Here is an 11,907-nt window from a genome sequence, read left to right as displayed (position 1 = left end):
TCTGCTCTCTAATCTCCATTTTTGCATACAAAATAACTTTGTGTGAGAAAAGTAGAACATTCTACTCTGAATTTAATTCAGAAAAGAAATAAGTACATGTCTTGAGTAGCACATGGTCCTGTAAAGCATGTAATAATTTGGTGATAACGTAAAGTCTTTTTCTATTAAAAAAAAAAAAAGTCAGAAACTTATAATTGTAATTTAAGCATGTAGTCTCCTTCATTACATCTTTCCCCCCCAAACACTAATATTTTTTAATAGTTAAATCCAAGGCAATACAACATTTCAAGTTTTAATGCTTCTTGCAAACACTTGTTTAGGATAGCCAACTTGTCTACATGTTGTAGTGTGTGTTACCTGTTCTGAGTTGTTGGTCCAGTTGTCTATTAATTGACTATATATAAAAATTTAAATATTTTCTCCATATGTGACTTCTGCCTCAACATTTAGAGAATTTTTCTTCTCATTCACGTCTCCAGCTATGACTGGTCGACTTGGGATTTGTGGCTTTTAGACGGAGTCAACAGACTCAACTTGTGACAGGCGTCATGTATCTTACTTGCTAGCATGAGTGACTCCTGGAATATACGCATTTGCGTAGCAAAACAGTGCGGTGGCATTGAGTCAACACAGACATTTGCCAACACTGGGGTCTTTTAGAGCAGCTTCCCGCTAATGCACAAGATTATTTTTCTTCAGGTGCAAGGCAGTCGTAGGCACTCAGCTTCCAGCTTTGAGTGTGATGAAACCTACAGTCATTTCTTTCTCTCAGGTAAGTGAGAAGGGGTTAAATGAGGCTTCAGGGGAGTCCCTTATGATGGTAGTCCTGTGGAGGTTCTACCCCTTAACCCCGTCTACAACAAACAGCAGGACACCCACCCGCCCAGCACACTTTTAACAAAAAGGGGGAGGGCATGCCTCACTATTTTATCACGTGATAGGTGGGAAACAATACATGAGGTTCAGCCAGTCATAGGTTGGTTAAAGTCAGGAAGGTAAGCGGTGCATACTGTCTGTATTTAGCTTCTGATGCAACCACCAAACCATCTTATAAACAGTTAAAAGGGACAGTTCAAAGCAAAACCAAAAATACATATTTTCCTCTTATCTGTAGTGCTGTTTATCAATCGAGATTGTTTTGGTGCGAGTTGCGAGAGATGTCTGCCTTCTCTTAAACATAACGGAACTAGATGCCACTTAGCGTGTGGTGCTCAATGATTAAAAAATAAATAAATTGAAAAACTCAACAGCAATGTCTCTTCCCAGAGAGCATGACCCAGTTACTCAAGATAATACATAGACCTTGTGAGCAGTCTCATGTAGGAACTATTTTCTTTCTACCAAACTACACCTGCCAACCACGCAGAGGAAAGCATGTGTTTACTTGGAGATGAGATGAGAGGCTCGGTCTGGTGACAACACAAGATGTAAACATTAATGGCATCCTCCTCACCTGAGCTGTAACGTCAGCTAGCTTGGTGATGCAAGGTGACGCCGGTAGATGGAAAAATAGCATTACAGGTGAGAAGGAAACTGTATTTTTGATTTTAACATCAGAGGATTTACATCATCGAAGGAAAATCAGATGAGACATTCATTTAACAAATTTAAAAACAAGATCTATATCAGTTTTTCTAGGTTGGAAAATGACGATAGTGTGTTGGCCTCACCGTATGTCATTACTATGTACACCCTTTTAAAGATGTGGGGAAGTGTGGAGGATGTAGACTTCCCAGCTGAGGTGATGAGACACAGCTCAGGGTTCTTTGAAGTGACATGCCATCCTGATTCTGACACACAAACATACATCCTCTCAGACAAGAGGGGGCTGATTGACCTGCCCCAGACATGGTAGTAATAGCGAGACACCCCACGTTACCTTTAAGTAAGAAACTTGTGCTTTTGAAAGCTGTTTCGTGTTCAGTTTTACATGTACAACAAAAGTTGCTAATCTTTCACATGCAGGAAATCAGTTTGTTTTTACTGCCAAGTACAGCTAAAGGTATGTGTTGTGGTAACTGTGGTCGCTTCTTTTTCCTCTCTTTTTTTGCTGTTTCTTTGCTTTTGGAACACATTCTTCATCTTCTTCTAAGAAAAGGTGCTGTGGGAAATGTATATAATATGTATATAAACTGTGTACACACATCCATTCTTATACTTCTGTCTTCGTGAGGACCTCCTTTTGACATAATGCATTCCCTAGCCCCTTACCCTAACCTTAATCACCACAACTAAATGCCTGACCCCAACACTTAGCCTAACGCTAACCAAACCTAATTCTAACCTGAACCCTAAAAATAAGTCTTAACCCTCAAACAGGCCTTTGAAGAAGTGAGGAGCAGCCAAAATGTCCCGAAGTTCCAAAAATGTCCTCTGTTGCAAAAATATGCTATTGGTCCTCAGTTCGTAGCATCTATAAGTACAAACACACACACACACACACACACACACACAGTGGCCATTTAGAGTCAGGCTATACTGCATGTTTTGGACTTGGATGGGAGGAAGCTGGAGAGCCCAGAGAAAACCCATGCTGACACAGGGAGAGGGGGCAAAGCCAGGAGGCAGGTTTGAACACGAAACCCTGTTGCTGTGAGTCGACATGATGCTAACCACTGCCATACCGCATCACTGTGCTGCAACTCACATACAGTACATAATTAGACTTTATATCCGCCAATAAGCTATAACTTCAAAAGCACTACTCATAATGCAGATTTGTGACGGGCAGTCAATAATAGGCTTTTTGTCTGGTACTTACATCATGTGTGCTTTTTTGAAAAAGTAACCTGATATGGTCATCTCCAAATTCAGGAAGTGGCCAGAGCGGGAGAACTTACACATTACACTTCTTTTCCAGTGAAAGACACAGAGAAGACGTAAGGAAAAGCAGACATTTATTACCTATTATGGGGCATACTGTGATACATCATGCCATGATATGGTATTCAGTTATGTATCATCCATCTATGATTGATGATGCAGTACCCTCTTTCAAGTGTCATGGGTGGATATTTTACATTAATAGCCTCACATGTGGCAAAGAGTGTGTCAGTTTTCAACGTCAGTATGTTTCTGTAGCATCTCTGTTTTGGAACAAGCTAATCTTGTGCTTGACTCATCAGGTGTGTGCACAAGAATTCACCACAAACATTATGGACCTTGGTGATTCGGAATAATGACTCAGAGCGGATGTCTTGACAACTTTTGCAATTTTCTGTCTCATTTTCGTCTCGTGGGTGTTTTCGATGTCTCACATGTATCTTGATTATTTCCAAATAGACTTTTGTAAATTATATGTGCTCACAGCTGTTGAAATACACAAAATCACCACCTCTACTAAAACACATTCAATGAAAACATTTTTGCACTTTTTTTTGTTCACACTTTTAAAGAAATTCACAAGCACACAGCATCATAATAAGGACCTATACAAACATTAATGGCTGGGTGGGGGGTTCAGAATAAAGGGAGGGTTAACATGCAACTACGAGCTTTGAAAACCTCACCCCTACTGCACCTTTCACACGTCAGATTAGAGGGTGGGCTGCGTACGACCATTTCTGTAACTTTCTTAAAACCAGATATCTGACATTGAGGCCAGCTGTGCAGTATGAGAAAGGAACCAGGGTTTGAACTTCTCCATCTGGCTGGGTTTTTTTTCCTTTTTCGTTTTTGACAAAACTATTTCTGACACTTTTCACGTGAACAACCAGGTTCAACATCACAAATCCCTTCTGGGAGAGACTATAAAAATGTGCAGCCTTATCCTCTTATTGAAATGTTATTGCATCTCCCTCCTCTTCATGACGGACGGTTCAGGAGGAAGGAAAACTACATGTTGGAAAAGCAGGTGAGGGTGTCTCCTGTTTTTCTCTTTTCAGAATCATTTGTTTTTTTATGATGTGGAAGGCAGTGCAGTTTGATCCCACGACTTTGTTGTTGTTGTGATTTAGGATATCTTAGCTATTAAGGGCAAAGTGGTGTGTGTCAATAAAAGTAGCCATTTTCAACCCTCAATCATAATCAGTCAAAACCGTGATTTGGCATTTTGCTTCAAGTCCCAACACTGTGAAAGAACCCGTAACTGATGGTCTCTGTTTTTTCTCACCTTGCTTCGAAACCATTGCTCTCTGCACAGACATATCCAGTCATTACATAACAGCCAGGAATGATCTTAACTAGCATGTTAACAGACAGGAGACTGAAAACGTAAACACTGGTTTTAAGGAAAAATAAGTCTGAATTAACACTTTTGAACATAACGCTGACTAACATGATTCATCCTTCAGCAAACTGCCATTAACGTTGGTCAAAATAAAATGGTCACGCTCTATCAGACAATTGTTGTGAATGATATCTTTGCATAAGGTACTGTCATTGCTGGAATGATACTATTCAGATCATCCCACGTTGACTGAGCTAGTGACGGCTGAAATGTCTTAGAGTAGTTTCAGTGCAGAGGCCTGAGTCAAGTCAGGAACCTTATGTGACTCCGCAGTCAGAGGAGTGCACGTACGTACATTCAAATGTTACTACCTGAGTATGTGTTCATGCCCTTAAAAATAATTTTATCGCTCAGGTATCAGTGTATTGTGGTGTAGCTGATGAAATAAAATCTGCAGCTACCCTCTGGCTGATGCGCTGACTGATCAGCACAGGAAAAAAAGCAACATTTTTAATGTGGGGCTGCTCTATTTCACTGTGTGTGTTACTTCTGTTTTATATGTGTCTGTGTGTGACTGAGCGAGACCGCTTTCGCATGCACTTGTCTTTTTTGTGCAACTGTGCATATGCCATGAGGGTGAGGCTGGCTAGTTACAGTTACGGTAAATTAAGATATAGCAGGGCTGCTGCTGGTAAGTGATGTATATGTGGGTCACGTTTGAGGTTAGTGCATAGGCCTGTTGAGTTTACACTCGAGTGGTTCCCCACATATAGACTGCAGAACTGCAGGATGTGATGTTTTCAGTGCTCTACCAGTTACCCATTCCTAATATATGGCATGACAGCAGCAGTATCATGTTGTGAAATAAAATCATAAGATTCATTCTTTATAGACAAGTCATTTATTCCTCTTTAACAGTGTAAAAATAGTCATAATAAATACAAAAATACATAAAATATATGACAAATAAATATCACAGCTTCAAAGCAACTGTTTTGGTTGTATCTTCATGTGTGTAAGACACAATATGGTCTTCAAACATAAGCTTGTCCTCAGGACAAAACAGAAGTCTCACAATAATAAAGACATCAGTTCAGCAAGCAGCAACAACACTCATTAACAACACTCATACGACTGACAGTAACGGATTTCAAGAGTCAATGTCTGTCCCCTCTTATTTCTGACATGGACAAAGTCACAGTTTAATTCAGGTCAGCAGGTCTTCAAGCAGCGGCCACTGTGTGTCTGTGCCGTTTAGAAGCCAGATACATCTCAATGTAGTTAAACAGCACATCCAGGTCGCCCATGGCCTTAAATAAACCTTTACCCTCCATCTGTGGACAAACACAAAGTTCACTCTATTAAAACCATCCGTCAGAACACAGGCATGCACACATGGAGACTGTATTTCCAAGATTAAAGGTGACATGTCGACACTCACCTGAGTGTAAGTAGAGTTCAGGTTTTCGATTTGAAACTGTTTCTTGCAGGAGAAGTAATTTCTCTGTAAGAGGAATAACAGACAGACAGTGTTACCACAGGGGTTACCAACTTTATTAGACAGCCCTGAATTCCCTCCCAACAGACACAGAGGAAAAAACATTGACAAGTACTGTAGCAGCATGCCTTTCCTTCTCTTCCCCTTTTGCAAGAATCGGATGATGCACCGTTATGCACGCTGCTGCAGTTGAGGAATCACTGACTAATGCAATATTATGACCTGTCCTGTCCTTGGAGCCACTCTTCCTCTTTCTGTCAAGTGCAGGGAATATTTTGATGGTTTTTGGATGTAGTCTAAAGCAGGACTGTGGTTTTGGATGTTTGGCTGCAGCAGACAGGGACTAGACTTTCAACTGGGAGACAGCTAACCGTGTCTTCCTGAAAGCCATGACAGCTTGGTTATTTATGAATGACAAGAGAAACCTAAACATGTGTTTTATCAGTAACACTTTGCCCTAATAGTCCACGTGTCCAAATGTGACCATTCAGTGAAGTGCAGTAACTTAAAACATATTTTTTAATTGAAACCAAGGATCTGCATGTTACATTTCTAATGCTGGGGCTTGGAGGTCTTTTTAACCTCTGCTGCTGCATAAGTAGCCTACTTACACAAACATACTGCTTCGCATTGCGCACTGGAAACTACATCGGAGCTGTCGGCAGCGCGCCCTTGGTGCGTATTTACATCTTTATTTTCGGGTAGGAGTGACACGTGTGTCAGATACTCACACATTTGGTGACCTCACTCTTGAGCTCGTCGAAGATCTGCTGTATGGACTCCATGTACGGCTTTAGATTCCTGGTATCCTCCGTCACTCCGGTCATGGCTGTGGGCAGCACCGTGTTCAGATAAAACTCCAGTATGCTGTTCATGGCGTGGCAGGCAAACGGGCTCTGAGGGAGGGAGGAAACAATCACCTTGGTTATGTCGTGTCGTTTAACTCTTTTCTGGCTTGCACGATGCTCGTATCGTCGATCAGTTTAGGCTCTGTGTATTTTCTGATCATGCTCGAGAGGCAGCGCGTTTTATTTTTTACCATATTAAATGAAGTTTGTGGAGAGTTGATGCAGAAACTTACTTTGAAGGACTCCTCCACGGTCTCGTCTAGCAGCGCTGTGTCCAAGTCGTCGTTTGCTTCCTGTAAACAGAAACAGGCTCGTGTTCAGTGACAGAGTCAGCAGCAGCAGCAGCAGCAGAGGCAGACAGAGGTGAGAAAGTGCAGCATCACCTGGAGACCCGCAGCACTACATGGCCACATGGGCGCTGGATCTATCCAAATGATGCTGCACAGCCTGTTAAGGTACGTTCAGAGTCAATGTCTTGCTCATACTCACATAATAGTCTCTGATCTGTGAATAGTCCTCTCTGAGCTTCTTTAGCCGGACAGGGAAACCCTCCACGAATCGACAGCAATGGTTGTTGCACATTGGGCTGCACCAGGCAGTGCTGTAGAAAGACAGAAGAACCAGGAGGGACAGGAGCAGAGACCGAGGAGTCATGCTGGTGGACAAGATGATGGGTCTTCTGGAGGCAGAGAAGAGAAGAGTGGGGCCCTCAGGAGTGGAGATGCTGCTGGCTCAGTGGACGGACGTAGATGAAGTTTTCAGTCTTCTGAGAGGTAAAAATCTTCTTGGTAGAATCTTACTGAAGGGCTCAGAAGAAAAAGGTGCATGAATTTTGGCTCGTCGCATGTCTGAATTTATAGCCAGATTAGGACAGATACCTGAGGGAGGAGACTAACTGGAAGCAATGGGTTAAACATGCTTCATACATGAGGGGGATTTTGTTTGAGCATCTTGCATGACACATGGGCTACTCCTCCCATGAGATAGGCTGACACTACTGATAGACCTCAAGATCTTGAACTCTCAAGGAAAAAATCTGACATAGCACTTTTTGGAATTTTGATATGACATCATTTTCTTTTATCATTAGTCATGTTTTTAATATCATTGCATTATATTGCATGTATATATTATTTTTTTGTATGTAATACAACAACAACAATAATGATGATTATTATAATAATACAATAATTATTATTATTATATGTTTTCCATTTTACTCTTAACTATCATCACCAGTGTAGTATCACTAGTACTAGTACTAGCATGACAGTGTCAGTCCCATGTACAGCACAGTAACATTGCCTTCATGCACTAAATTTCCACAGACAGACAGGAGATCATAAAACATGATTAGGGGCAAAAAAAAGTAGTGTTTAAAATTGCATCAAAAGCTGTAAATCACCTTATATTATTCCATGCATTCACAATAACAGAGGAAATGGTGCCACTCAGATGGAAATGATATTAAGTTGTGGTTTGAGTTGATGACGCTGTGGATTCCCTCTGTAAGTCAGACATGCGTAATAAGACTGACAAGACTGAAGACAGGTGACATCTGCTGGGCTTTGCTTTCTGCTGAAAGTATATGATTGAGGTCATGGCAATCTTTGGTGAGATTTGATATGCATGGGCAAATGTATATATTTATAAAAAGAGAAACTACATAGAGAAGTATTTCGGGACTCTTTGTGATGGCAGTGTGAGAGGGTGTTTTCCCCTTAGTACTTTTTCTTTTGTATGGAATGCCCATTAATCCACAACTAACGTGTTTCTGTCCAGTTTACACTGGAACCACTTTATGTTGGGCAACACTGGTATTTTGAGAAAAAAAATCATTCCTGGTGATTATCTGTGCATGGTTAAGACTTCACAATCTGTGCAAATACCCTTCAGGGTGATTTGTCACGGTTCAGGTTAGAGGTTATGTACCGGATGAAGCCTGTGTTGCGGAAGATTACACACTGTGCTTTAAATACAGTTAAATAAATAAAAACGTCAGGTCTGATACAGTGAGTACAATCCAGCCAGCACAGAAAAATGTGGAAAATACTACAGCATTAGTGCACATTGATGAAATGTAATCTGTCACAAATGGAAAAACCATGTAAAGTGAATCATTCTACATGTGATGTTGTGATTTAACATGTGACACTAAATTTTACATTTGGAAACTGAATGTTTCTGCTTAAACTTCTCAACATTTGAGACAAGTGACAATGCAGGGTGAATATGAACGTTAACATGTCCAAAGTCAATTTCACATGTGAAGAGAGACATTTACCATGTGAAATCAGATGTCACAACTCTGAATATTCTAACAAAATATATTTTTTACCCACATTATTAACTAACTAACTAACAAACTAACTGACTGACTGACTAACCAACCATGACCCTGATGTATACTAACAATCTAACGAACTATTAACTGACCATTACCATGGACTCAATTCATACCAACTAACTAACTAACTAACTAACTAACTAACTAACTAACTAACTAACTAACGTTGACCCTAACCACGAACCCCTTTATACTAACTAACTAACTAACTAACTAACTAATTAACTGACCAACGGACCGACCGACCAACTGACTTACTTACTATTACTGGCCCTAACCATGAACCCACCCTATACCAACTAACTAACTAACTAACTGACTGACTGACTGACTGACTTACTGACTTACTGACTTACTATTACTGGCCCTGACCATGAACCCACATTATACTAACTAACCAACCAACTAACTAACTAACTAACTAACTAACTAACTAACTAACTAACTGACTGACCGACCGACCGACCGACCGACCGACCAACTGATTTACTAACTATTACTGGTCCTAACCATGAACCCAATGTATACTAACTAACTAACTAACTAACTAACTGGCTGACTTAGTGTGACTGGCCCTAATCATGAACCCACTTTATACTAACTAACTAACTAACTGGCTGACTTACTGTGACTGGCCCTAACCATGAACCCACCTTATACTAACTAACTAACTAACTAACTAACTAACTAACTAACTGTCTGACTTACTGTGACTGGCCCTAACCACGAACCCACTTTATACTAACTAACTAACTAACTAACTAACTAACTAACTAACTAACTGGCTGACTTAGTGTGACTGGCCCTAACCATGAACCCACCTTAAACTAACTAACTAACTAACTAACTAACTAACTAACTAACTGGCTGACTGACTGTCTGACTTACTGTGACTGGCCCTAACCATGAACCCACCTTATACTAACTAACTAACTAACTAACTAACTAACTGTCTGACTTAGTGTGACTGGCCCTAACCATGAACCCACCTTAAACTAACTAACTAACTAATTCCTTATTGTGGCCTGGTCGTAGTGTGGCCTTATTCAGATAGAAACTTTGAATTGCACCGGCCCTCTCACTTCACATTAAAAAGAAGCCAACTGGAAACCAACTAAATCCACAGATTCAGTGAAGATGGACTTGGCAGTAATAAAAGAGTGAGATAAGGTCCTCTCCCAAGAATACAAAAAGTTAATAATATATTTGAACAAACAATACTACTGTTTTAATGATAATAAATTGCCAGTAATTTATTTTGAATTTGTTGCATTAAAACACATTCCACGATAAAAGTACTTCATCTACACAAGCACAATGAGAAACAAAAAGAAATGAGCATGAAACAATTAGGGTTATTTCTTTCTTTCTTTGTTTTTTTGTGGGTAATTTTAACTCTACCTCAGTTTGGTGCTTGTGTTAGACAAACAGATTTCCCAAGGTGCAAAGATTTTAGTTGACATGCATGTGAAATAGTCTTGTGTCAACTCTGCCTTTAAAAAATTGTGACAGTTTAGTGGAACTACCAGAAATAATAGTTTGGTTGTATGTAACTTATTTTTAAAAAGGCAAAAAGCAATTGTGAAATGCCAATAAGAGAGATATACATAACAGAAATTAGTCCAGTACAGTTTTTCAGTTTTTCTTTATTTGACTAAACTAAAATCCAGGCATCCAAGCCAGGAAGTTGTCCAGTTAGTTTCCAGAAAAATTCTGTATATTGCGAAATCCCAGTAGGCTATCATCGGATAAAACAAACTGCAATGATATGCATAAAACGAGGTTATTGTACTCGTCCATACAAATTACAGCAGTCAAATGGATAATGCTGGCTCATAGATGTAAATGTGTAAATTGCTCAAAATGTAAAAATGAGCACTTTTAATTGAAATAATTTGTGTTAGATTGGTATATCACATTAAAATGCAACATCTTTTTTTTTCTCGGAGTCTGTCAAGCAGCAAATGCAGCTTGTAATATATGTACATATTTTATATACGTATATATATTTATGTGTGAAATTAAGATGAGTCAGCAGCGACCAGTTTATGGGAAACCCCTCTGAATTTGTCACTGATTGTGTGTGTGTGTGTGTGTGTGTGTGTGTGTGCGTGTGTGTGTGTGTGTGTGCGTGCATGTGTGCATGAGAGAGAGCATGCATGTGTGCTTTCTGCATTTAACTGCGTGATTTCATAACTTTGTGTGGTTGCAGTTGCATTTGAAATGCTTTTGCCCGGTCTGATGGGATTTCAATTGGGGCATTGTTTTAGTCATTAACTTTATTTAAAGTAAAAAAAGAAAAAAAGAAAAAAGAATTGAAGTAACTTATTCAAATAACTCATTTTTAGCTGTTAGTCTTTCCTTGCACCCTACTCATACTTAAACCCAGCATACCAGAAGTAACTGCAGCGGCAGCGACAGCGACTGCTGATAAAACCGTCATGCACGGTCACTGCGATCTTCAGCAGCTGTTCACAGGTTCAGGTTGTCATGAGAGTAATGAATACATCATGTTGATGTGTGAACATTGCAGCATTGTGTGAAGTATCTATCTGTAACTTCTCATCTACTTCTTGTCTATCGTTAATTGTAGCACCAAAAAAAGGCAAACCATATGACAGTATAGTTCAGCTATGTCTGTCAATTCTATTTGCATTTTTCATTACCACCAAGGTAAAAAAAAAAGTGAAAACCTTTTCTATTTCTATTGCTCTTTCTCTTTCTGTGTGTGCCTTTCTGATGTGCAAATATTACTGAAACTAATTTGATGTCATTTTGAGGTCATAATCCTGTGAGTTAGACAACACGTCGATCAATTGGAGGCTTCATATCAGCAAGTTAATGTTCATCGTGCACTCAAACCAGAGGTGAGAAAACCTCCTTGAAACGGGGCCAAAGCTGAAACAGTCAAATCTTATCTTTCATGTATCACTTTTTCGATGGCTGACTAACAGCCAGCAGAGCGCTGTGTGCTCTGGATATGATCAGGTGCTGATGTGGTAAGAGTTTCTCTTTGTCGCCGCAGCCCCTTACCTCCTCAGTTCAG

At 39.9% G+C, this 11,907-nt stretch overlaps 1 protein-coding gene across 1 annotated transcript; it reads right to left on the bottom strand.

Annotated features, from left to right (window-relative positions):
- Positions 1 to 4,700: 4,700 nt before the first annotated feature.
- On the bottom strand, positions 4,701 to 7,565 carry il10 (interleukin 10). The gene is made up of 5 exons (XM_050038131.1): positions 7,004 to 7,565; positions 6,748 to 6,807; positions 6,398 to 6,562; positions 5,610 to 5,672; positions 4,701 to 5,502 (listed from the first exon to the last, which is right to left on the bottom strand). The coding sequence occupies exons 1-5, from the start codon at positions 7,166 to 7,168 to the stop codon at positions 5,392 to 5,394; spliced, it is 564 nt and encodes a 187-aa protein (XP_049894088.1). The 5' UTR covers positions 7,169 to 7,565; the 3' UTR covers positions 4,701 to 5,391.
- Positions 7,566 to 11,907: the final 4,342 nt, after the last annotated feature.

The sequence above is a fragment of the Epinephelus moara genome, chromosome 24 (genome assembly GCF_006386435.1).
Source record: "Epinephelus moara isolate mb chromosome 24, YSFRI_EMoa_1.0, whole genome shotgun sequence".
In the NCBI taxonomy this organism is placed as follows: domain Eukaryota; kingdom Metazoa; phylum Chordata; class Actinopteri; order Perciformes; family Serranidae; genus Epinephelus; species Epinephelus moara.
Note: the sequence above shows the minus strand (reverse complement) of the source record. Positions and strands in the feature narration are given on the sequence as shown.

What these genes read in the sequence shown, in the direction of transcription:
- il10 (XM_050038131.1), bottom strand. Translation starts at nt 7,168, where the DNA reads ATGACTCCTCGGTCTCTGCTCCTGTCCCTCCTGGTTCTTCTGTCTTTC. An exon ending in CCGTGGAGGAGTCCTTCAAA is followed by an intron (nt 6,563 to 6,747) that starts GTAAGTTTCTGC and finishes TCCCTCCCTCAG; the next exon opens with AGCCCGTTTGCCTGCCACGC. An exon ending in AGAGTGAGGTCACCAAATGT is followed by an intron (nt 5,673 to 6,397) that starts GTGAGTATCTGA and finishes TTCCTCTTACAG; the next exon opens with AGAAATTACTTCTCCTGCAA.